We start from the raw sequence: 24,232 nt of genomic DNA, 5'->3' as shown, positions 1-24,232 counted from the left end.
ATTTCTGTTAGTGGTGGCAAAGCCAGCCTATTTTTAGCTAGCTACTTCTCCAATTAAATTTGTTTTTAATCACTTGGCACACAAGGAGTAGAATTAATTTTCTAAAATACTACTAATTTTGCAGAGAAGTTTGTATTATGGGAGTAGCTGAGGCCCTAATTCGACAGGCAAAATAATTCCTGCGAAAAGTGAAATGCGCAGTATGCGGATAGTTACTCTAATAAACATATAATATATGTAGATAGGTGTTGTAGATATCATATTATTAATGACTTAATACTTTAATATGCAATTATATAATTGAGAAGTGAACATGTTGATAGAAGCAATGAATAGAACGAGATATAACAAGAAAATAGCAACATAACGGAGATGGAACTTAACAGATAACGTATTGTTATTACTTGGAATGAAATCAAAAAAATATTGTAGTTGCACATCAGTGAGTCTAATGAACTTTACCACTTTATTATCTTTTAAAGTAAATAGAATGAGCTTCAACTCACAGTCAAAGAAAAGTTTTATCTCTCGAAATCACACTTGTCTACATCACGCATGCATAAGATTATTTCACGTGTTATAATTTCGTATTTCTCCAAGAAAAAACATTGATTGTGAAACTAGAAACGATCCTTTATGTTCGGATAACAGCAAATATCAATTATAAAAATATCCTGTGAAAATGTTTCATTGATTACTTTCGAAGACAAACATTTTCACATTGTAGGTAGTTTGTTGCCTGTAAAGTCATAAATGGTAGAATACAGATTACACTGTAATCAAACTCAGCTTTTGATACATTTGTATTCTAAATCTAGCACATATACGCGCAGTGCTGTGGCATTATATACAAGAAAGTTATTCAACTAGTCATTTTGAAGAGCACGTAAGCGAAAATTCAATTTATTAAAGTTAAAAAGACCTGGATATTAGTTGTTAAAAATATTTATCAGATCATAAAAGACATTTCATGCACTGCAATGTTGCAATTTAGGTTTTATTAAAGGTGTTGAAGATAAGTTGACGATATGCCTTTTAGAAAACGACAAGAAATTATAAATTAAATGAACGAAATGCATTGCAATAACTATAATAAGCCATGATACGCAGAAAAATCTGTCTAACGTGTTAAAGCTTGCTCGAAAAGAAAAAATGACTTAATTAAGCATGAGCTTATGATTTGCAGTTGTTGAGGATTTTTTAGGAGAATGACAGCAGTTTTTAAGTACTAACCATAAAAAACAAATTATCAACAAAGCCAGAAAAATAATCAGAACTGCACCAACTGCAGCAGCAGCAAGGACAACTAAAAGAAAGAGAGCTCATTGCAGTCATTCATAAAATTTTTCGTCCAAAGTCTCTATTTACTACAAGTTCTTTAAAATAGAACTTTGTTCATCGAAGTTTGAATTTTAGACAACCTTGAGATACCTGTGGAAAGTTAATGAGCAAAAAATCGTAAAAAAGTCTAAAAAATCATACTGATCTATATAGTTCTTAATGAAATTTTATTAATCGTTGGAGTATCTAGACTAAATGCCTCAGGCAGAAAGAAAAATTACAGCAGACTTTGCGTTAAACAAATGGAAATTACTTTAGTCACTAGAAAAACAACACGAAAATAGGATAGCGGTCAACAAAGCTCGTTATTAAATAAATACAAGGCATTTTGTCTTTACTTATACATCGTTGCAGCCCCCGGGGAATTGAGCAACTATTCTAGTAATTAAAACGAACTATTGAATAACTTAAAACTATCACACGCTTTTACTTGACTTTGCTTTTTTAGGAACACTTTGCCGGATCTTTCACCCTTAAATTTAAAATGATTGATTGCCGGCACGATCCCGGCTAATCGGGATTCAGTAAGTCGTGAAATGATTTCGAGGCATTGAAAAAAGGCAAAACTTTAAGCGTAAAAATTACAACTGTTTGTTAAGCGCGACAAGTCATTCCAGCTGAAATTCATAAAATAAGGCTAATTGGTTATTGTAATTTTAAATGTTTTGCGTAGTTATTAAATCAGAATATTATGAAATTTCTCAAGAAGATTTATCTGATGACGAGCATTAAATCGTTTCCATTTCCCAAAATCATTTAACGCTTGGATGAATCCGGGCTACCCGGGCTCATGTAATCAGCCCCTCAGGTTCCTTCACCAAACTGTGTAGTTGTTCGAACAGCTCATGGAAGCAAAGAATAAAGTCCAATAAAACGCATTGCAAATTTACCTTAGCAAAGAAAGCGAAATGAATATTCACGAAACGAAACGAAACTCAGTAAAAGGAAAATATTGCCTTCAAATGCTAACTTTCTCTTACTTTTCGAATTTCTTATTCTTGAAGCAGCACTTGTAAAAGAAATTATGGTAGAGTTATTTATGTATGACATAGATTACAGTGATTTTTTATTACCTACGTTTCCCGAGTTTATCTCTTTTTTTGAAGTGGCATTGAGGTATGTCTTCGTAGATTCCGTTGTAGGTACTACAGTTAATTAAGTTAAAACTTTTTAAATTACTCATGGTGATGGATGCTGTTGATGTCTTAATGTGAATAAGAAAATGAAAAACAGATGGCAGTATATTAGAGTCGCCTTTATATCTTATTATATTTTGACAAAATCTACGCACTGCCCGGTTGAACACAAACAGTAGATTTCCATTTAACACCGTTATATCAACGAATTTGAAAAATACACACGCAATGGATACACCTGGTAACTTGTTAGCATGTTGTCGCAAAATGAAGTAGATCAAAAAACATAATGCGAATAATATTATATTTTTCTCAATACTAACAACCACTTATTTTTCTATCCATTTTTGCAAAAGCCTTCTCTTATATGCATGTCAAGTGATTGTGTTCATATGTAGAAAAGTTGAGTCCTCAAGATTTCCCACAAATACGAACTATAAATTATCTTTCGAAAGTCTTTTGTGATGCGTATGAGTTAGTTGTTCACTCAAGCAATAACACAACTTTCACTTGTTGATTTATACATTGTACTATGATATAAGACACTTTTATTACTAGTTATCAACCAACAAGCCATGTTATTTGTTGTTAATTTTCACATCCTTCACGAAACTGTCCAAATAAACAATAAACAAAGACAGTGGCACTTGTTTGGATAAACATGTGGTGCAGAAAAAAGAAAAATTTTGTTACCTGGGTCATCGCCATCTTTGTTGTTGAATTTACTGTCTTCTGTTGTTATTTTGTGACCTGTCGTAGCAGTTGTTGTTGTGGATGCCAAAGTGTTACTTTTTGATTCATCAGTGCTGATGGTCGCTCCGGGTGTCTTAATGCTCACTACAAACATGTGTGTCAAGAGATAAGTTAAGCCTAATCAAACGAGCGCAACATGTCTATCCAACATTTTCCAACATTGTCCAACTTTGTTGGGCGATGTTGGACTTTATTGTCATGAACTGGTCATATGGGCCAACTTTTCCTATTTTGAGTGGCTTAATCAACGGGTCGTACGTTCTTATACAAACAATGTCGGATAACAGGCTCATAAAAATTCGGCTTTATTTGACATCTTTGTGTATATTGGAGCTTATTGATGACAAAAGAAACTGGACAAGGGGGAAAACGATAAAATGAAACAAAAGAATTTACAAAAGAAGTTTTATTCCAAATATTATGTGAGAAAAATTACTTCAACACACACTTACACTTACGCATGCCTAAAGCCAACAAATGTTGTCGAACATGGTCAAACGACTACAACATTAAAAATTAGCATAAAATGTTGTTGAATGAATGTTTTATGCAGTGCGGTGTTTGAAATTAAATGAAATATGATCTTCGCACTTAGCTGGACAATTTAAGCAATCGTCTCAGGACTCTTAAAATTTGACTCTTAGTTTTAATAGTGGTCAAACGGTGCCAACTTCATATCACAACAAAAATGCGCGATGTTGGATAAAAATGTTACGCTCGTTTGACGAAGGCTTTAGAATCTTCAAGCAATAGAAGTATGTACAAAGCAAATTGAAGCCCCAAATATTAAATTTTCTTGTAACTAGGATGTCTCAAAATAACTTTAAAAAACACAATGAAAACTGTCGATGGACATACTGGACTAAGCCAACTATTTGCTCCTTAAAGATGTAACTTAGGCAAAAAAAAACACTTAAAATATCACATGACATCTATTGTGTGTTATACACTCTATACACAACAGTTAAATGGAGTGTAATATTGTTTTTAGTTTGTATTATCCACATAAACTATTTTAAGCCTGACTTTGACATTTCAACACAAAGAAATGTTTTAAAAGACAGCATTTCAATGAAATGCAAACTTATACTTAAATATTCTTACAGTTTTGTTTTTCATTAAATAATCAAATGCTCGTTTTTCATTAAATAATCAAATGCTCTTAATCACCTAATTAACATTAAATAATCGATGCAAATTAGGTGATTAAGAACTGGGAAAGAATTCACTATACTTCTAGTCAAAAACAAAATACATTTATTATTGTGTTCAAGGTGTAAAAGCTTCCTAATGAATACGAAAATGTCGATACTTTATCGTTGTTTATATTTTAAATGTGACATCTCATTCATGCCGTAATGTATACGAGGCGCATTTTTCTAATCACATATGATTTCTTTATACATGTAACAGTATAAATTTCTCTAATTTCGTAAAAACACTATTGCTAATGCGCATTTAATATACACGACGACTTTTTTTAGAATAGACATGTTTCGACATCTCATGATTCCATCTTCAGTATGAGTGAGAGAATAAATGATACAAGGTTTATAAAGTAAATGGTTTGAACCCGGGAGTATCGTTATATGTTTGTAAATGATGATCGTCCAGGTTAATAAAGTCCTGAGAAGGACTGTTTTTGTTGTTGTTGACTGACGTTTCGACAACCTTAGCGGTAGTCATCTTCAGAGTCAAATGAGGAGTAAACGTCAGGTCAGCCGTACACATTTCCTGTACACACAATACAATGACGTAAGAACCAGATAACAAATACGGCTAACCTGACGTTTACTCCTCATTTGACTCTGAAGATGACTACTGCTAAGGTTGTCGAAACGTCAGTCAACAACAACAAAAACAGTCCTTCTCAGGACTTTATTAACCTGGATGATCATCATTTACAAACATATAACAAGGTTTATATACAAGTAATATGATACAGAAATTACAGCAATAAAAAGGAAATAAGATAAATTAATGGAGGGCGTCCGAGCGTATTATAAACTAAATATTGTATTAAATTTAAAAAGTTGAACATTGAGGTCAGGGTTTGTTTTGTTAATATGGAGTGCTTCTTTGATTTTAAGGGAGAATGAGGTGTCGGCAGTGTCGATGATTTTGAAGCAAGAGGGTGAATAGCTGGTTTTACATCAGTGAGATTTAAGAAGGTGTCGGTAGATATGAGAGTTTTTGTCTGTTGTGGTATGTTCCCTGATTCTGGTGAATAAAGGGCGCAAAGTTTCGCCAATGTATCGGGAATCACACCCCGCGCAATTGAATTCATATACCACCATAGATTTAATCGAATCAGGGATTCGATTAAATCTATCGTGGTATATGAATTCGATTGATTCGATTAAATCTGTGGTGGTATATGATTCCTGATTCGATTAAATCTATGGTGGTATATGAATTCAATTGCGCGGGATGTAATTCCCAATACATTGGCGAAACGTCGCGCGATTTATCCACCAGAATCAGGGAACATACCACAACAGAAGAAAAACTCTCATATCGACCGACACCTTCTTAAATCTCACTCATGTAAAACCAACTATTTACCCTCTTGCTTCAAAATCATCGACATTGCCGACACCTCATTCTCCCTTAAAATCAAAGAAGCACTCCACATTAACAAAACTAACCCTGACCTCATTGTTCAAGTTTTTAAATTTAATACAATATTTAGTTTATAATACGCTCGGACGCTCCTCATTAATTTATCTTATTTCCATTTTATTGTTCTAATTTCTGTATCCTATTACTTGTATATAAACCTTGTATCATTTATTATCTCACTCATACTGACGATGGCATCATGAGATGTCGAAACATGTCTATTCTAAAAAAAGTCGTCGTGTATATTAAATGCGCATAAATTTCTCTATTCATCAATTATTCAATAACATTGTTCAGAAAGTAATCGTACACGTTCTTTTTCGGATTCATTATCTACCTTAAAACAAGAATATTCTTTGGAAATATTTTTGATATTTGTAACTTGTTTTCAGAAACTTGTTTATAATAGATCAATTAAGAATCGTGTATAACTTCGAATCGTGTATTGATCAGTGATTATGTTTAGTTTTTTTTTTTTGTGTTTAAACGTTTAATTGTTTATTGAAGGTGCCCTTTACGCTCCAGAAGGAGACAAGTGAAAAAGCCAGCAAGTGCTAGTCTAAGACTACGTTTGTAAAATCAAAAATGCACACACTGCAGCATGTAGTATATTTTTGCTGGTATTATTTTCTTTTGCTATCACTGTCATTAACTTTACAAAGCAAAGAAAATATCTCCATACCTTTTTCCAGTGTTGTGCAAGTGTAGTAAACGAGTAGAAATGGCGTTGTGCTGCACTGGGATGGCGTGGATAAAAAGTCATTTTTTTGTACTTCAAACGAGCATTCTTTATTTCCATGGCATCGCTTTTTCACTAAGCTCAAAGCAGATGACGAAACGCATTTTTTTTTGTCCAACGATATCTTATAAGGTTTTCTTTCATTCCCATTTTCTTTCATCAAAACACCATATTCTGCTGAGTGTACGTCAATGAACCATGTAGGACATAATTTATTGCATTGAATATTTAAATGTTCTTTGTTTCCAAACTTTCTTTCGTAAACTATTAATAAAGAAAACTAATATAAAAATATCTAATTTGTGAATTTTTTTGAAGTAAGCCTAGAGAGCAAAGATAATTGGCTTAAGGATTCATGAGAAAAAATTTGTATAAATTTGTGAGTAGCAGCTGCGCATGCACGCTGTACAAGCACTGCATCTCTGAAACTGAAACTTGTTTGGGTATGAAATCGTAATATTTGCAAAAAAATAACATTTCAAATTTCAGTCTTAAATTAAAACAGTTCAAGATATTTTATTTAGCTGGAAATCGAAGCAAATTTCGTGACATTGTATTTGGGCGTAGATGTGAAAAGTTTGCAGTTGATAAATTGCTATTTTCGTGGTCTAAAATAGAGGTACAAGAAAGAAAAAAATAAAAAAAATGGTATTGCCTCAACAAATACGTATGTTGGCTATTTTGGGTATTTTAATTAAAAAGAACATAAAATGAAAGGCTTGTATGGTATAAATACGCTTCGTTAAAGGTGAATAACGTTTTTCTGGAAACTTACCATAGTGCAATTTGCATAAGTTATCCACTTTGCACACGTTTTCCACCATAGCCACTACTTCATTTTGATGAGGTATCCATTTATTGTTTAAAACCGATGAACCACCAATACATATATCGTATGGAGTCTTTCCATGATAGTATTCTAAATTTCCATTATTAGTTGGTTGATATCTTCCTATTTTACCACCGCAAAATTTAGTTAATAATATAAGACTAACATTTGTGCCAGGATCTGATGATGCCAATGGAATACCAGCAAAACTAAAAAAACCCATATAAAGTATTAAAAATTATGCTAATATAAACGATGAAAGCAACGAAATGCTTTATAACATTTTAAAAAAATCAATAAAAACGGTATATAGGTCTTGTTATTTCTTTTTTGATGTAATGGTTAAGAAGTTATAATGCTTGTATTGTATGAAATATTGATGATGTTTTGGGTAATTTTTAACTCGTGAAGATAAAATAAACCAGGTGTTATTTTACATACTAAAAGGGTAATACAACATAATAAAACGTACATGTTACATATCAAAGAAGAAAAAAAGTGAAGACACTATACAGTTCCAATTTTATAACTCACCTGCTCGGTACGACACATTTTCCTGTAGCAACGTGATACGGTGGATACTCAAATGAGACTAAGAATAAAGCATCTCTTGACGTGCAATCATGCGACCAAATGAGAGTGTTCGCATCTTTTACATTTATACAACGACCGTTGGCGTGTTGAATAGGACCATAAACTGAGAAAAAATTCAAAGATCCGTTGTACTTTTATGTCTTCTTTTAATAATTTACCTTTAAAATAACATATTGTTGAACTCAACTTTAAAGTTACGGTGTGTTATCCAAAAAACAAAAATGAATCAAGACAAAAGTAGAAGGTCTTGTTCACCGTAATTAAATTTTAAATTTTAAGTGCAATCAGTTCTCTTGTAGTTAAATTTGAACATAAATAAAAAGAAACGTTATGTTTTTATGAAATGGTACAAAAATATCTAGCTATATGTATGGGTGAATCTATTTGTAAAAGTTAAGTTTTTTTCATAAGATTCCATGTTTTTTATTTATATATTCATCTATTTTTTTTATATTTATTTATATATTCATTTATTTACTTATTGTACATGTTTATGAATATATTTTTAAACATAAAATCCTAATTTCTTTAATGATATAAACATAGTCTTTTTCATTTCTTTTTGAGCGTCTAATAATCCAGTTCTTCAGAGAAAACATTTTTGTTGGAAGTGTGGATTCATTAAGTATAATCATAGTCAAAGTGAATAAATGGGGGAACAGTTCTGGACAAAAAATTCAATTGTTTAACGAAGCTATTATTTGTGATTTTCAAATAGCAACGCATTTTGTTTTGTCGTTCCGCATGAAACACATCAGAAAAATTTCAACCACAACTAAATGATACTTTATCATTTGAATTCTTAGGAAGCAACGTATTCTGAGGGAGGTAAGAAAAGACCAAAAATGAATCAAATGCATAGTAAATTCAATTTACAATGTTACCTCTTTCTTTGAAATAACACGGAGGATTTACTGTTTTGTCAAAACAACATGTTTTTGGACATTGATCTTGCTGTTTTACATTATTTCCACATTCCAGTAGTTTTCCTCTGGAAGCTTCACACGATAAAGCTGTAGAAAAAAGAACAAAATAATATATGATACCTGCCATGGCCACATATATAAGCGAAATAAAGATAAAAGGGCGATGTTTTTGTGCAGGTCAAAAAATATTTGAAGCTTTACCAGATGATGGTAAAGAAATTGATTTTAAGGAATAATTAAGTGTTTTATTCAGATCATTTAATAAAAGTTTTGTTTTAAAGGTATAGTACTTTTTCCAAGAAAACAAAATAGGCTAACTACTCTAGCAGCTTATGCAATAATGCAAGTTTAAAATAACTGAATGTCAAGTTTAAGCAATATTTGTTCAACATTATGGCATGAGAGAAAAACAAATATCCTCCTCAAATTTTGGATGGAGAAACAGCACTAGGTCGAAATGATTAAAAAAAATGAAGATACAAAAATAGTTATGTTCCCATGATAATATATACGAAAAGACATATTCTTACAAAGAGATGAAAAAATGGTTAGTCATTAGGAATCATGCGCAGTAAAGAATTACAATGCTGAAAAACTGGCCACTTAAAAATAATTGCGTTTGTTATCATAAAACAACGTTACTGAAAGTGAAAGAGAAACACTCGTATGTGTGGATGCAAAAACTTTTATTATTAATTGGAAACTGTAACTTGAAAATGTTTTTTCGGATAATAAAGACTCGGAGATATATAAAAAAACTATCAACTTTTAGCTTTTAGCAAGAACATTAAAGAATTTCTGCCATGTTCTTCATCAGACGATACGATGCAATAAGTATACACCGTTGCTTAAAACCAAATAGGTTTTAAAAATGTCACTTATAGATTCTTTTGATGTAAAACTTCACATTCTACAGATACCAACTGAATACGCTTTATAAAATACGTTTTTCGTAAAACTAAAAGAAAGGAAAGTGTGTTCTAGTGAATGAATTATTCCAGCCGAAAGATGGAGAGCATGCAGAAAATGAGCAACCATAGGTGACAGAAAGCCATTGTTAATTAATAATTTCTATAATGAAGAAATGAATTTAGTCTACAACTAAAAATAAAGGAGATCCATACTCCTGTCTTTGTTTTGTTCAAATTCCATATTTTCCTCCATGCCACTAATGTTTGCAATACGGAAGTTATTCAGTTATATATATTTTACAATCATATAACAATATATTATTTAAGATAACTCCGGATAATTACACCTCAGCCACACTTTTTAAATTGTGAACATGACAATTAATCAATGCAGGTGGCATAAATTCTCAAAAACAAAAGCAAATTTAAAATTTTTTTCTTAACATCAACAAACCTGTAATCAAGTGGAAGGAACCGACCAAGAACAAGACGTGAGCGAAAATATTAAAGAAATATACCATTTTTGCCTCCTTTTGTTCTAAATTTCCAGCTTGTATTCTTACTGAGAATTATATAGTTGATATAAAGAATTCTAAAAGGAAGTAAGCTTAGTGAAATTTACTATAGTCTCTTTCTTAAACAGAAAAATATAATAATCTCACAAGAGACAGAGAGGATAAGAGCACTTATAAACAACGTGCGATAAAAGGTTTTCAAAAAGGCTTTCGATTTTCATTTCAAGTGTTAGAAAATTTTGAACATTATTGCACAGTCAAATAAACTTACAGAAAAGTACAATTGCTCCGAGTTGGGTGAATTAAACTGCGAGTGAAGAAAACTTGCGATTTTATCAACTGTACCACGCTACTTAATTAATACACGATATAGAAAGTTTTTCCTTTGCCTCTAGAGAAAATATCAACGATTGGAATGGGGAAATGTGAGCATTGAACGTACTGCTTGTTCTCGCAGTTCATTTTATAAAAAAGTATAAAACATTTCAAAAGGCAAAAAAGGACCAAATGAAGATATCGTAGAGAGTAAAAATTCAAAAAAAGAACTTCACAAAACTAAAGGCATGACAGTTGATGGCACGTCTTTTTGAACAGTCGTAGTTACGTAAATGGATTAAAAATAACTGGAGCACAAAAATTTTGATAGTTGCATCAAAATTTAAGAAAAGAAATCTGCAGCTGTTGTCTACATTTCATCTCGAAAATAAGGAAAATACATCATATATTGCGTATACAATACTTAATTAAATGGAATTTTACTTTCTTTGTATATGTAAATCATCGAATCTAGTGCAGTCATCAAAAGGAATTCATTAGCAGTACTTATCAAAAAATCACTGTTCACTGAAGCCGTTCATTACAAAATTAGCTTTTTTAACAAGAATGCTGTTTTACAACCCATGGTAAGGTTCCAATATCTACGAAATACATAAAATATACCTACCTATGTGGTAAAAAGCACTTTCCTGTAAAGTTTTTCTTGATGTTCAGTCGCGTGTTCAAAATGAGTCGATTGCTTGCCTCTTGAAAATTTATGCTAATTCTATTTTGGTACTTAATGCGACATTAATCTGAAAAGAAAATTTAAAGAATTGGCAGTCTACCCTTCTTTATTAAGGCTTACCTTAGTCATTTTAAAATTTGTCCACATAGCATTAAAAACACATTGCCTAACTACATAAAAAAAAATGAACAAAAAAAGAAGGACATTACATAGCATTAGTTTTTACAATGCAATTTACCAGTTTTCCAAAGCAGCTGTGAAAAATAATCTACCTTAACAAACATTCTAGACAAAAACGTAAAATTTCTTTTAACAGCATATCATTTCTGGCATGATATTAAAACAAAAAAATTGCTAATTATCGTTCTGTAACTCAATCAATAAATCATATTAACCGCAAAACACCCAGCATAATTTTGTTTGTTTGTTTGTTTGTTTTACATATTTCTTTTTACGTCAACTTTCTTTATCAAGAAATTTGGTCAGTTATGTTACAACGATTAAAGGTAATATCTCTAACCTTATGTATAGGGATGTACCGATCAAGAAGAAGACAAAAGTGTGAAAGAAGTACGTCGTTATTTCCGTCTTGTTTTATTTTAATGCACGTGTACTTGGTATGACAGTGAAGACAGTAAAGCCAGTATGACTGGAATTTTTACATAAGACAGATTTGAACAGCAAATCTTCCTTACACGCAAATAAATGAATTAGCTCACATCTAATCTGCTTTATGAAAGTTTGATAACTATTATAACACAATCAAGTCGCTCATTGAATTGTGTTTCAGTCACAAAGCTGTTATTTGCAGATGTCTATGCGACATATGACATATTTACTAACATGTTGCACTTATATCAATGTTATAATCGTTGAATTCAATGTTATAATCGTTGAATTCTAAGATATTCAGGAAGGTAAAAAAAATGAACCAATGCATGACGTAATCGCAAACTGATATCTTCAAATTTAAGATTTTTTTTTAATATTTTGATATTTTAATAATATATCACTATTAAAAAGAGTCAAAGAACAAAATTAAACTTACTGCCGATCAATGTGACAGATGAGCTCTGTCTATATGCAGTTGATGATTAAGTTGAAAAAATTCAAATTATTTTCAATGTAACGTAGTTTATTTAGTAATTTGTATCATAACGCACTGAAACAACTTCAAAAGTAATTTATTGTAAGTACAGCATGGGTCCACAATCATATAAATGTTATGAAAATTATATGATTTATAGAGAAATGGATATAGTGCATTTAATACTTTCCCACTTCTTTCCAATGGAATGCTTCTCACAACAGTAATCTAGAAGAAATTTGAAAAGCAATAATTATCAGTAAATTAATGCGAATAAGCAGGTTTTGTCGTTGAACTTACGTTTTTGCATAACATTGGTAACAATCATACTTGACATATAGGATTAGCATTTCTCGACTAATGTAAATTTTGTTTACTAAATGTTTGACAAAATTATGCCTATAAAAAGATGTCTTATATATCTACTCTTATATAACACCTGTGATTATATGCTGAACAATTCTCAACTTGTTTATTTTATTGACTAAATTTAATGAAACAAAAATTAAGAATATCTGTAAAATTCAGCTTTTTACTCCCTTATAATTACAAAATATCATCTTTGACATCTTAGTACACGTTTCACGTTATATTTACGTTAAAAAATTTTATTTTGAAATTGTAATTAGTTCCGAACATGCTTTAAATTAAATAATTGCCCAAGGGGTGTCCGCCATTTTAAAATCAAATACGATTATGACGTCATCTTTGTGATTGTTTCATTGGATTGCATCAGTGAACTCCATATATATATATCTGGAATGATAACGACAATACATTTTATAGATATAAAATTGAAGCCAAAGTCCTAGTCTCTTGCGCGGTTTGTACGTCAGTTCCAGTCCTTCAAAGTCGAATATTCACGCGGTTTGTACGTCAGTTTCATTCCCTGAGTGCCAAACATACACGGCCAATATAAATTTGAATACAAACTGCAAAAGCATAAACATATAAACAACATCACGACAAACAACACACTAGGCCAACTCTTCGCAAAGGTTATTTTTACAGCTAAAACTTTACTACAGTGAGTTCGTTGTAACTTACAACTTGTAACGAGGAAAAGCCAACTGAAAATTACACTTTATGCTAAAAGGCAATACAATAAAATATGACGAGAAAATATTCAAGCATAAATTTTTCTTTCGTCGGAAGGTAAATTTTCAAACGGTGTCAAACAGTGTTTGTCTTTTTTTGTCGTTTCAATGGATTTAAAGATCTGTTTTTCCGAAGAAAAAAGAAACTTGAATATCCAGGTTCATAAAAAATGTTGAGTCTATAACTCGCATTTTACTTTTTACAGAGCGATTGTATCTTTCATCGATTTTGATAGTGCTTGAAATACTAAATGGTTGTCATCTCGACATCAGTAATTGAATTTCCTTAAAGACTTTTTTTTTTTAAAGGAAAACCGCAGCGTAAAAGCAGATCGACTAAGTTCACCTCACCCTGCTTCTCGATTTATCACTTTGATTCACTTTCCGTGAACCTTTTCATTCCAAAAATTTCGGTATTTTTACGCTCTTATCAAGATCCGAACTTTACCATTACCAAGGGAGTTACTCGTAGTTACTGGTATCGTAGATATTATTGTCGTAGTTACTGGTGTCGTAGTTACTATTGTCGTAGTTACTGGTGTCGTAGTTACTAGTGTTGTAGTTACTGGTGTCATAGTTACTATTGTCATAGTTACTGGTGTCGTAGTTACTATTGTCATAGTTACTGGTGTCGTAGTTACTATTGTCGTAGTTACTGGTGTCGTAGTTACTATTGTCATAGTTACTGGTGTTGTAGTTACTAGTGTTGTAGTCATTGGCGTTGTAGTTACTGGTATCGTAGTTACTAGTGTCGTAGTTACTATTGTCGTAGTTACTGGTGTCATAGTTACTATTGTCGTAGTTACAGGTGTCGTAGTTACTATTGTCGTAGTTACTGGTGTCGTAGTTACTATTTTCGTAGTTACTGGTGTCGTAGTTACTAGTTTTGTAGTTACTGGTGTCGTAGTTACTGATGTCGTAGTTACTAGTGTTGTAATCATTGGCGTTGTAGTTACTGGTGTCGTAGTTTCTAGTGTCGTAGTTACTAGTGTTGTAGTCACCGGCGTTGTAGTTACTGGCGTTGTAGTTACTGGTGTCGTAATTACTGATGTCGTAGTTACTAGTGTTGTAGTCATTGGCGTTGTAGTTACTGGTATCGTAGTTACTAGTGTTGTAGTCACTGGCGTTGTAGTTACTGGTGTCGTAGTTACTAGTGTTTTAGTCACTGGCGTTGTAGTTACTGGTGTCGTAGTTACCAGTGTTGTAGTCACTGGCGTTGTATTTACTGATGTCGTAGTTACTAGTGTCGTAGTTACTATTGTTGTAGTCACTGGCGTTGTAGTTACTGGTGTCGTAGTTACTAGTGTCGTAGTTACTAGTGTTGTAGTCACTGGCGTTGTAGTTACTGGTGTTGTAGTTACTGGCGTTGTAGTTACTGGTGTCGTAGTTACTGATGCCGTAGTTACTAGTGTTGTAGTCATTGGCGTTGTAGTTACTGGTGTCGTAGTTACTAGTGTTGTAGTCACTGGCGTTGTAGTTACTGGTGTCGTAGTTACTAGTGTTTTAGTCACTGGCGTTGTAGTTACTGGTGTCGTAGTTACTAGTGTTGTAGTCACTGGCGTTGTATTTACTGATGTCGTAGTTACTGGTGTTGTAGTTACTAGTGTTGTAGTCACTGGCGTTGTAGTTACTGGTGTCGTAGTTACTAGTGTTTTAGTCACTGGCGTTGTAGTTACTGGTGTCGTAGTTACTATTGTTGTAGTCACTTGCGTTGTAGTTACTGGTGTCGTAGTTACTAGTGTCGTAGTTACTAGTGTTGTAGTCACTGGCGTTGTAGTTACTGGCATTGTAGTTACTGGCGTTGTAGTTACTCGCGTTGTAGTTACTGGTGTCGTAGTTTCTGATGTCGTAGTTACTAGTGTTTTAGTCATTGGCGTTGTAGTTAATGGTGTCGTAGTTACTAGTGTTGTAGTCACTGGCGTTGTAGTTACTGGTGTCGTAGTTACTGGTGTTGTAGTTACTAGTGTTGTAGTCTTGCCGTTGTAGTTTTTTATGTCGTAGTTATTGTGTCGTAGTTATCAGTATCGTAGTTATTAGTGTCGTAGTTATTTGTGTCGTAGTTACTTGTGTCGTAGTTACTGATGTCGTAGTTACGTATGTCGTAGTTACTGATGTCGTAGTTACTGGTATATTTAAAATGCAAAAAGCAAAATGTCAAAAATGTAGAAAAACTGAGTAGCTACACGTCACAATTTAAACATGCATGGCTAAAACTATCTATAAAAACTAAATTTATTCAATTCAAGTTCTTTTAAATTGATTTTCATCCTCTATGATGCTCTTACATGTATTCTTTTACCATTAGTGCTTGGTAATAATCTTGATTTATTTTCGTAGTTACATCAGAAAATATAAAAAGGAAAAATCAACTATATCACCTGACTAAAAAATCACATTTTGTTGTTAGGCATGACAAAGCGAAATGCAAAATAATATTGTATAGAAAAACCTCAATTCAGTTTTTTATAAATTGATTTTTATCTTTCATCATTTCAGTTCATTTCTTTTGCTATAAATGATGGTTATTCTTATTCCTTTTCGTATAGACCAGTTTTTGATGTTTTTTCTCACATGGGTTGTTTTTTCGTAGATTGAAAAGTTTTTATTTTAATTAAAGTCCACTGAGTCATGAAGGGAATTTTTTATGTATTGCATGTCTTCTGGAACATATTGAAGTTTCCTTTTTGACCATCGACGATGGCACAAAAATATTAAATACGAAAGAAAAATTCCCAACAAAACTCCTGAAATGAACGCCACAAAAATAAAGTACCATTTTGTCGCTGATGAAGATGACCTTTCTGAAATTGTAAAAAAACAACGAGTGTATTTAACTTGTACCTATCATCTAGAAAAAGACATGTCATATACATTTTACAATGAATAGCTAATAAGTGCAAAGAAAAGTCATGGTACAGTTTTGATAAGAAAAATCACAGTTCATACAGACTGCTTCATTGCGACGTAATAACTACTCAAACTTTTTAAGATTTTCATCAAATCTCTCGCAGTATTTAGACTATAAAGATTGCCGAAAGTAAAAAGACAAATGTATTTGATTAAACTGCGCCCAAAATTAAGTATGCACGGCTGACTTCACTAAAAATATTCTAAAACTTTTAAGCTATGTGTATAAGACACGCAATGCCACTTGTTTGCCGTGATATATAATTCGATTACTTTTTCATTACCTGATGTCGTAACTACTGGTGTCGTAGTTACAGATCTCATAGTTACTGATGTTGCACTACCGTTCCCTGAAAAAAAAAATTATCGAAAAAGACAGTAAGCCAAAAAAACACTTTACATTTACCAACCATTCCTGAATATAATCGATATCTACATTTTTAACGATGAAGGAACTGCTTAGTATACTTCGATTTTGTATGAAATAATCAATAGTAATTTACACATCGTTAGTGTCACTAGCGTAAGAAACTCGTTACGCGGGGTAGGGCACATATTTATATGTGAGTGTTTTAATGAAAACAATTGATTTAATTCAATACTGCAGAACATAGATTTATAAAATATTCCCCCATTTATTCAGATGCTACGCCACTATTTAATGAAACTTTCGCAGAAATATATAAAGGACGGACGACAAAGGTAGCCTCCCTAAGTGAATTTATATTACCAGGTTTGTAGCTCTTCATTTTTAGAGATATTTATAGAAAATAAAGTTTACCATTGAAAAATAAAGAAAACGAAAATGCTATGGCGACAATTATTGACTATAAACTTTAATCACTAAAACACAAGATAAGAAAATTTAAGAAATGGTGGGCATAGTGTTGACTTATGCTATTGTTCGTTTGCCAGTTTATCTATCATAATTTCGTGGAGGAAACGGGTTATCTACAGCAAAATCTATCTTTTTTCATGGACGTAGCCATCAGCTGTCACTTAAAGTTTATAAAAAAGTTTTTAAGTATTTGCTATCAGCCCCTTACATTTTCAGCAGCTTTCTAACGAGCACAAAAAACAAAATAATAAATGAGTAATTCTTCTAGTTTTGATAGAACTTCAACTGCCAGAAAGACTGATTTTTTTATTAATTTAGCAATAAAATGTATTGTGCAAACATTTGTTTCTAAAGATTATGAAATGATTAAAATAGATCAGATTTTTAATGCGGGCAGCACATCCATTGATGTTCTTAGTTTTTATAGGGAGCTACCTTCACCAGTTTATACTCAATAATTCAAGTTAAAGAATTTTTCAACATCTATATTTGCCTATGTTCTCAACTTTCTACAACAAATATTGGTATGGCAAAATTTTAGCCAGCTTTTCAAATAACAATAAATTTCCACACCTGACATTGAAGTTTTGCATGTGTAATATAGAAGTAACGATGTAAAGTTACTGCAACTTGATGAATTCGATAAGAAATTATCTTTCCTCACGGTAAACAAACATCTGCTCTTTCCGTTACATTGCTTTTGCAAAACTTTATATGCTGACGACGACAGACATTTATTGTCTAGCAAAGATATCATATATGGTTTTCTAATACCACCATTTTCTTCCATCAAAACACCAAATTCAGCTGATCGGACTTCAATAATCCAGTTAGGGCAAGATTCATTTCATTGAATGTTCAAATTTTCGCCGTCCCGAAACCTTCTTTCGTAAACTAACAATGATAAGAAATATCTCAATAACTAAATAACTATTAAGTGCTTATAAGCATTATATGTAAAGAGAATTATATTATATAGCATCATATTTTTTTGTTTTAAGATATTGAGAATTTTCATTACATGGCTGGATGTGCCACAAAAGAACTTATATCCGAATTGTTGAGAGGCAACAACATATTCCGTATATTGTTCCGTATACATATTCCGTATACATCTTCCGTATATTGTTTGGCAACAACAACACGTAGCCGTCATCAATCTGAGTACGATGTTTTGTAAAAAATTCGTAGGCGCGACTACGATGTTTTTTTAAGCCAGGAATGTAGGTATATTTTATAATTGTGTAAGAAATTAGTTTACAGTACTATTTTCGCGCATCCATGCTTTACTTTAGAACCTTTTTTGAGCGCATATGTGCATTTAAAAGGAAATGTGACTTTGATAACTTTCATGTACTTCGTACGCAAAGTGAACGGTAAACAAACAATAAAATAGCATAAATATATCGTACATAAAAGTTAAAATAGTGAAGATTTTTCACTATAAACAGTCCTATGTTCTTGCAAAATCAGTATTACCGATTAGTTGATATCTTTATTGACAAATGGAGCAGTAGCTGCTTCGCAAACGTCGGTATTCTTCACAATAAAAAGGCTCGTTCTGTTGTTTATAGCTAAAACTAAATTTTGACGAAGCGACAACGACAACAAACTTCCTCGTGCTATTCCCTTACACGGTCAAACTTCGAACTCGTTGTAGCAGTAGTACTTTTGCCAAAGCTCCCTATCATGTTTAGATTTTTCGTTCGTGTTGCAGAGACGAATGGTTTCAATTTTCAACACATTACTAGGTAACCTCGGAGGTATTGAATATTGCCCTACTTAATACTGACTCGAAATACACCAATTGAACTCAGAGATGGCGGGAAAACCAAGATAAATGAATAGATGCTCGATGTATGATTTTACAGTATTTAAGATTGCTGTGCTGTATTCAAATACAGTTAAAAAAGTCAACATTAGCTCATATAAAACATATTGCCCTTATTGGTTGACAATATGTTTTTTTATGAACTAACAAAGAGCTCTATGAATTTCCCTTGATAAAATTGCAAATATTATTGCTCATGCTCCCTTTGAATTCTATTACGCGAAAAAAAATTAACGCGGGCTTAAATACTTTTAAACTTTGAGGAATTGAATAGAAAATGAAATTTGAGCTAAAAGACCAAATCTTCCATAATGCTTTGCGGCAACATACGTAAGACTATTAGATCGCTGTCTTGCTGGTTGCCTAAGACTTGCTCGACGCGGCAGCAATAATTTATACATGATAATTTTGTTAGCAGGTCTTTTTTAAAATCCCTTTGTCGTATATTTACTTTTTGATTTTCAGAATTCGTTTTCTGACAGAAGCCTTTGGTGAAGAGAAAATGTACATTTGCTCGTTTCCCTGAAATATATAGTTATGGCAAGATGTCGTAAACACTGCATGTTAATAGAATGGAAGTAAAGGTTCTTATTGAAAGAATAACTTGAGTAAACTAACTTTGTTGGTAAAACACAACGTCCTGTTTCCGCGATGTATATTGGATAATCATATGACACCAGGAAGAAAGCATTTCTCATAGTGCAGTTGCTTGACCAAACAAGCAGTCCATCACTTTCTCGCACAATTACGCAAAGTCCATTAGCGTGCTGAATCAGACCATAATCTAAAAAAGGAATTTTAAACATCTCATCACGCATTTGTCGAGAGTACAACGCTCATAAATCATTGATATATAGTCACGTTCTGTTGTAGTAACATGACAGCCAACTCAATTTTAATAATGAAAATAGAAAGTACAAAAATTAGTGTCGTTGACAGCCTGCAAGTATGTTCATGCAATGTAAATACTTTGGAGTTGCTCACTTTAAAAAGAATAGATTTCTAAAGAAATGAATAATGTATATGATGAAAAATTTTACATAGCATGAACAAATTTACGACTGGCTACGTCACTGACGAAAAATTTGGTAATTTTATTGAATTAGAGAAAATTCAGACATGGAATATGTTACTGATGCAAACACATTCTATACGTGGATAACTATATAATATAGATTGGCTACATTCTTTTCCATAAAGGAAGCTCTCTGCCAAATTATTTTTAAGAAAAGAAGGCGAGGCTGAGGAAAATTGCATCACGTGTAGGGAAGCATTTGTTGTCTAAACGACAGAATCACTTTCCATAAAAACAATGGTAAATTTCACCAAAAAAAAAGCAAGTGAAACATGCAGCAAATTTCCCAAACTTTACATATCATGCAATTGGTTATTTTTACCTTTATCAGTGAAATAACATGAAGGACTTGCTGTTTTGTTATAGCAACATGTTTTCGGACAATGATATTTCTCATGTACATCATCTACACATTTAAAACGTCTTTCTCCAGAAACATCACACGATAAAGCTGTGAATGAAATAACAATAATATTTCTGATGTCTATTTACATGGTAGACAGACGTCTACAAAAAAGATTTTCCTTTAAGAATCCTTAAAAAATCCATAATTTTAAATAAATTTAGCTTGAAGGGGATCTCATTCTTTGTAAATAAAGCTGACCTGCCAACCTTTTTTCAAGTCGTAGAAAAGGTTTTACTGTAACTCTTATTGTAAGTAAATTATTATTGTTGTGACTGCATGGTTTTCTTGGCTATTATTATTAAACAATTACTATTACCATTCAAATTTATCAATCGCTAATTTCTAAATTATTACCAACATGAAAATTATGTGAGAGCAGTGGATTTGATAACTATGAAAATGTATATTGACAGCAGCAATAAGTATAATTATGACATGCACCTCACAGTGAGATGGAAATACTGCGTTCCAGTCTCATGCAAATGATTTCTGACCCAATGAACTATATACCTGATTTAGCTATAACTCTGCAGTGACGTCTTACAATTTAGGCAACCTACCATCGCGAAATGTAGTAAAACTGACAATAAGTACGACAAAAATCTGCTTCTTTGTTTGCATACAGTCGCAGAGCTGAAACTGTCAAAGTGTAGGTCGTTTTTATGAAATGTAAGATTGGTTTTATAAACTTTCTCTTATTTTCTTCATATTTGAGAGTTTCGTTTTCACTCTCTTTAACACTGTAATCAGACATTGAGTGCGTTGAGTTGCAAATTATTGATCTGACGGGCAAAGACATTTTGAAAGCGTCCTTTATTACACGATTACTTTAATTTTAAACAAAACATATGACTGCATGCAGAAATTTAGCTTACACAGCATGAAAGGCTCTTCAATTGTACACGACAAACCTGACACTTTAATAAAGATGGCCTTTGTTTCGTTTGAAAGATGAGAAGAGGAACTGTGTTTGGTCTATTCTAAGGCATGCAACTATTCTGTCGTTCAAGTACAGTAATAACAAAAAAATTCAAAAGGAATGTGTATAATGGTCTTAGCAGATGCTACTCAGGTCTTTTTTGAAAGAGCAGATACTAAAGGATGTTATGCTCTGTCAAAAAAACCTTTATAGCAATTAACCTATTGTGAAATATGTATGTTTGATCACTAAGATAAACTCACTGGTGCATTACGCTGGATGTTTTACCGTTTGAAATTATCACAAACCGTCAATTTATAAAAGTCTTCGTAATGGTTAGAACCTGATCAGGTGTGTTCTATAGGATTTAGAGTTCCGAAAATTAGATAGAAACTTTTCATCTAATCTGACGGACTCCAAATACCATAGAGCACAAGTGACCATGCTCCAACCGTCCTAGAACGTTACCAAAGACACGAGGGTATCAATTTAACTTAATAAGTATATTTATAATTTCGAGAATACTAAAAAGGAAATGAACTATAACAATATCTAACTTAGTATTCTCTATATACAGAATGCCAATAAAGTAAGAGAATGCCAACTAGCTATTGTATTCCATTGTTTTCACTCCATCGTCACATTTTCTAATTCTAATAAAACAGATTCCGAACATAGACATCTCATTTTTTTGATATTCAAGCTGATGTACAAGAGCTTAGACAATAGATTGTGTAATATTTCGTCTTTACTCCAAACACACCATTAGACTATTAGTTTTATCTATTAGTCTGATGATGTCTTTGAATAAAGACGAAATATTACACAATCTATTGTTTAAACTCTTGCATCACAACTCTTGAGCTTTTAATCTCAAACCACCTCATAAATTTAGAAACTATAAGATATAAAACATGGAAATACTTTACGCTGATAGGTCAAATAGCTTTGGCTATGTTCTAATGTTTTATGATGAGTATGGATGTACAGTGATTTATGGAAAAACGAAATGCATTTCTGCTTGATAATATACTGGCAGATGGTCGTCAAATGGTGTTTCAACAACCGTTAGTCTTACCATTTGAAATGAGCTGTGAAGTCAAAAGCAGATGTATCGTGCAATTGATTTCTTATCGATCGGCAAGAGACTGAGTGAAGAATAGTATAATTATAGAGCAACCATACGATCTCCCTTCAAAATATAACACAGATGTTGATAGATTGACATTAAAATGCAAGTATGAAATTGGAATTTTGAAAATGGCGTTCATAACCGCTATCTTGGCTTACAAGTATAAATATCAACATCAAAAGCAAAGGACTTGATAAATCTGCCATGTACGCATTTAAGGTTGAGATATAGTATAAAATCCCAGCTAATATACTCTTCAGTCATGCAAAACAGAAGTACTGATTACGACCAAATACTTTTTGCTGGCTACGCCGCTGATAAGTGAAGCAAAGAGCCTACAATAATAAAGATTTCGCACATTGAATGAATGAATGAATGAATAATTTTATTTCAACACGCTAACCATTGTCAACAAGGGAGTTGTTTTCCACATGGGGCGTGCGCAAATTTAACAGAAATGAATTTTAACAAGAATACATTGTATATATTGTACACCAAGCAAATTTACTGATGCAAATAGTCCAAAGGTATAGTATAGTTAAATGCATAAAAGCAAATAGTACAAAACTCAATAGTTTGTCACATAACTTCACCAACCTGTAGCTAACCGAAATAAGCCGACCAACAACAGCATGTGAGCAAAAATATTAATGAAATATATCATTGTTGTCGCCTTATTTCCTTAAATTTCGATCGATTCTTTATATTTTGAGTGAAAACCATGCAGTGAATACAACCAATCTCGAGAACAAAACAATACACGGTGTTATCCGTTCATTTACCAGAGGAGCAAATACACAGGGTGCATCAAAAATGTATTCCCCTGCTGAAGAATATAAAGGTCTTTTTACTGTAGTCAATTGAACATTTTAGTTGATCAAGCTGACGATATGCATGAGCTGATACGATGACCATCTGATTATTCCCAGCCACTTTTTAGAATTTCTAACCTGTAAAATAAAATGTCGTCTAGTTTGATTGATGCGAGAATATTTAGAGTCGAGAAACAATGAGAAGTCATTTTAGAGGTTGCAAAGAAATGACTAATGCTATCAACTAGCTGGAATAATGGTTCCTAGCGACGCTGCGCAATATTCGCGAGGACAATAACATCAAATATTCCGACACTTGTGACCCTTCCGTATATTGTTTGGCAATCTAATAATAGCGTTGACTTTAAATTTAATGTGAAGGAATTCTGCAAAAGCAACAAAATCGGAATTTTTTATTCTCAACCCAATGAATTAGTTTTCTGAAATTTTAAAAATTTACAGATATTCATCTTCGTCAGACATTCATCGATTTTAAAAATTGTGATACAACTGAACTTGTAAAACGTAATTTTGAATTAAATCTTTTAAGGACGACTCCGCTCTCCCCCCCTTTTTATTTCGCGGCATTTACTGCAAAAATGAGGACGTGCTAAAGCAAGGACTTCATGTTCAACCCCACTCCGTTGAGTGCGAAAATGCCCAGATCTTTTGCAACCAATTAATGAAACTTTAATCTTACACGCTGTACAATGCAAACTATGACGAAACACTTCCCTTACAAAATGTAAAAACTTGCTT

General features: G+C 32.5%; 3 protein-coding genes across 6 annotated transcripts in view; all 3 read right to left on the bottom strand.

Annotated features, from left to right (window-relative positions):
* The window catches only part of LOC124450441 (receptor-type tyrosine-protein phosphatase S-like), a 60,628-nt gene extending 50,123 nt beyond the window's left edge, over positions 1 to 10,505 (bottom strand). The window contains exons 1-8 of one of the 2 annotated variants that reach the window (XM_047001112.1): positions 10,306 to 10,505; positions 8,899 to 9,027; positions 7,955 to 8,117; positions 7,367 to 7,629; positions 6,535 to 6,855; positions 3,171 to 3,314; positions 2,415 to 2,486; positions 1,234 to 1,306 (exon numbers count right to left, since the gene is read on the bottom strand). In XM_047001112.1, coding sequence (XP_046857068.1) covers positions 1,234 to 1,306; positions 2,415 to 2,486; positions 3,171 to 3,314; positions 6,535 to 6,855; positions 7,367 to 7,629; positions 7,955 to 8,117; positions 8,899 to 9,027; positions 10,306 to 10,372 — 1,232 coding nt within the window. In that variant the 5' untranslated portion in view covers positions 10,373 to 10,505. The remainder of the gene's footprint in view (positions 1 to 1,233; positions 1,307 to 2,414; positions 2,487 to 3,170; positions 3,315 to 6,534; positions 6,856 to 7,366; positions 7,630 to 7,954; positions 8,118 to 8,898; positions 9,028 to 10,305) is intronic. The other variant, XM_047001113.1, reaches the window with a different exon arrangement.
* Positions 10,506 to 11,397: 892 nt separating this feature from the next.
* Positions 11,398 to 15,340, bottom strand: LOC124452156 (uncharacterized protein PB18E9.04c-like). The gene is made up of 2 exons (XM_047002742.1): positions 14,540 to 15,340; positions 11,398 to 11,436 (listed from the first exon to the last, which is right to left on the bottom strand). Exons 1-2 carry the CDS (start codon positions 15,338 to 15,340, stop codon positions 11,398 to 11,400), a joined length of 840 nt encoding a protein of 279 aa, XP_046858698.1.
* Positions 15,341 to 15,761: 421 nt separating this feature from the next.
* LOC124451502 lies at positions 15,762 to 23,754 on the bottom strand. Of its 3 annotated transcripts, XR_006950492.1 has the most exons (6): positions 23,259 to 23,745; positions 20,527 to 20,655; positions 19,748 to 19,913; positions 17,872 to 18,192; positions 16,745 to 16,810; positions 15,762 to 16,354 (listed from the first exon to the last, which is right to left on the bottom strand). XR_006950492.1 is itself a non-coding variant. In XM_047002130.1 (4 exons), the coding sequence occupies exons 1-4, from the start codon at positions 23,323 to 23,325 to the stop codon at positions 18,141 to 18,143; spliced, it is 414 nt and encodes a 137-aa protein (XP_046858086.1). In that variant the 5' UTR covers positions 23,326 to 23,752; the 3' UTR covers positions 17,608 to 18,140. The 3 variants fall into 3 exon arrangements, 2 of the variants coding, with proteins under 2 accessions (XP_046858086.1, XP_046858085.1); XM_047002130.1 differs by lacking the exons at positions 15,762 to 16,354; positions 16,745 to 16,810 and having other exon boundaries at positions 17,608 to 18,192; positions 23,259 to 23,752; XM_047002129.1 differs by lacking the exons at positions 15,762 to 16,354; positions 16,745 to 16,810; positions 17,872 to 18,192 and adding an exon at positions 19,533 to 19,651 and having other exon boundaries at positions 23,259 to 23,754.
* Positions 23,755 to 24,232: the final 478 nt, after the last annotated feature.

The sequence above is a fragment of the Xenia sp. Carnegie-2017 genome, unplaced genomic scaffold, assembly GCF_021976095.1.
Source record: "Xenia sp. Carnegie-2017 unplaced genomic scaffold, XeniaSp_v1 HiC_scaffold_24, whole genome shotgun sequence".
NCBI lineage: Eukaryota > Metazoa > Cnidaria > Anthozoa > Malacalcyonacea > Xeniidae > Xenia > Xenia sp. Carnegie-2017.
This window is presented reverse-complemented; position numbering and strand designations above follow the sequence as displayed.

Bases quoted from the DNA above. Each gene is read 5' to 3' on its own strand.
- LOC124452156 (XM_047002742.1), bottom strand. From the start codon at position 15,340: ATGCCAGTAACTACAACGCCAGTGACTACAACACTAGTAACTACGACA. The intron at 11,437-14,539 runs GTAACTACGACA...TTTTCTTTTCAG, and splicing joins CGCCGGTGACTACAACACTA to ATTAATGTCGCATTAAGTAC.
- LOC124451502 (XM_047002129.1), bottom strand. From the start codon at position 23,325: ATGATATATTTCATTAATATTTTTGCTCACATGCTGTTGTTGGTCGGC. The intron at 19,914-20,526 runs GTAAAAATAACC...TTCCTTTTTTAG, and splicing joins ATGTTATTTCACTGATAAAG to ATTATGGTCTGATTCAGCAC. The intron at 19,652-19,747 runs GTTAGTTTACTC...TATATATTTCAG, and splicing joins CGTTGTGTTTTACCAACAAA to GGAAACGAGCAAATGTACAT.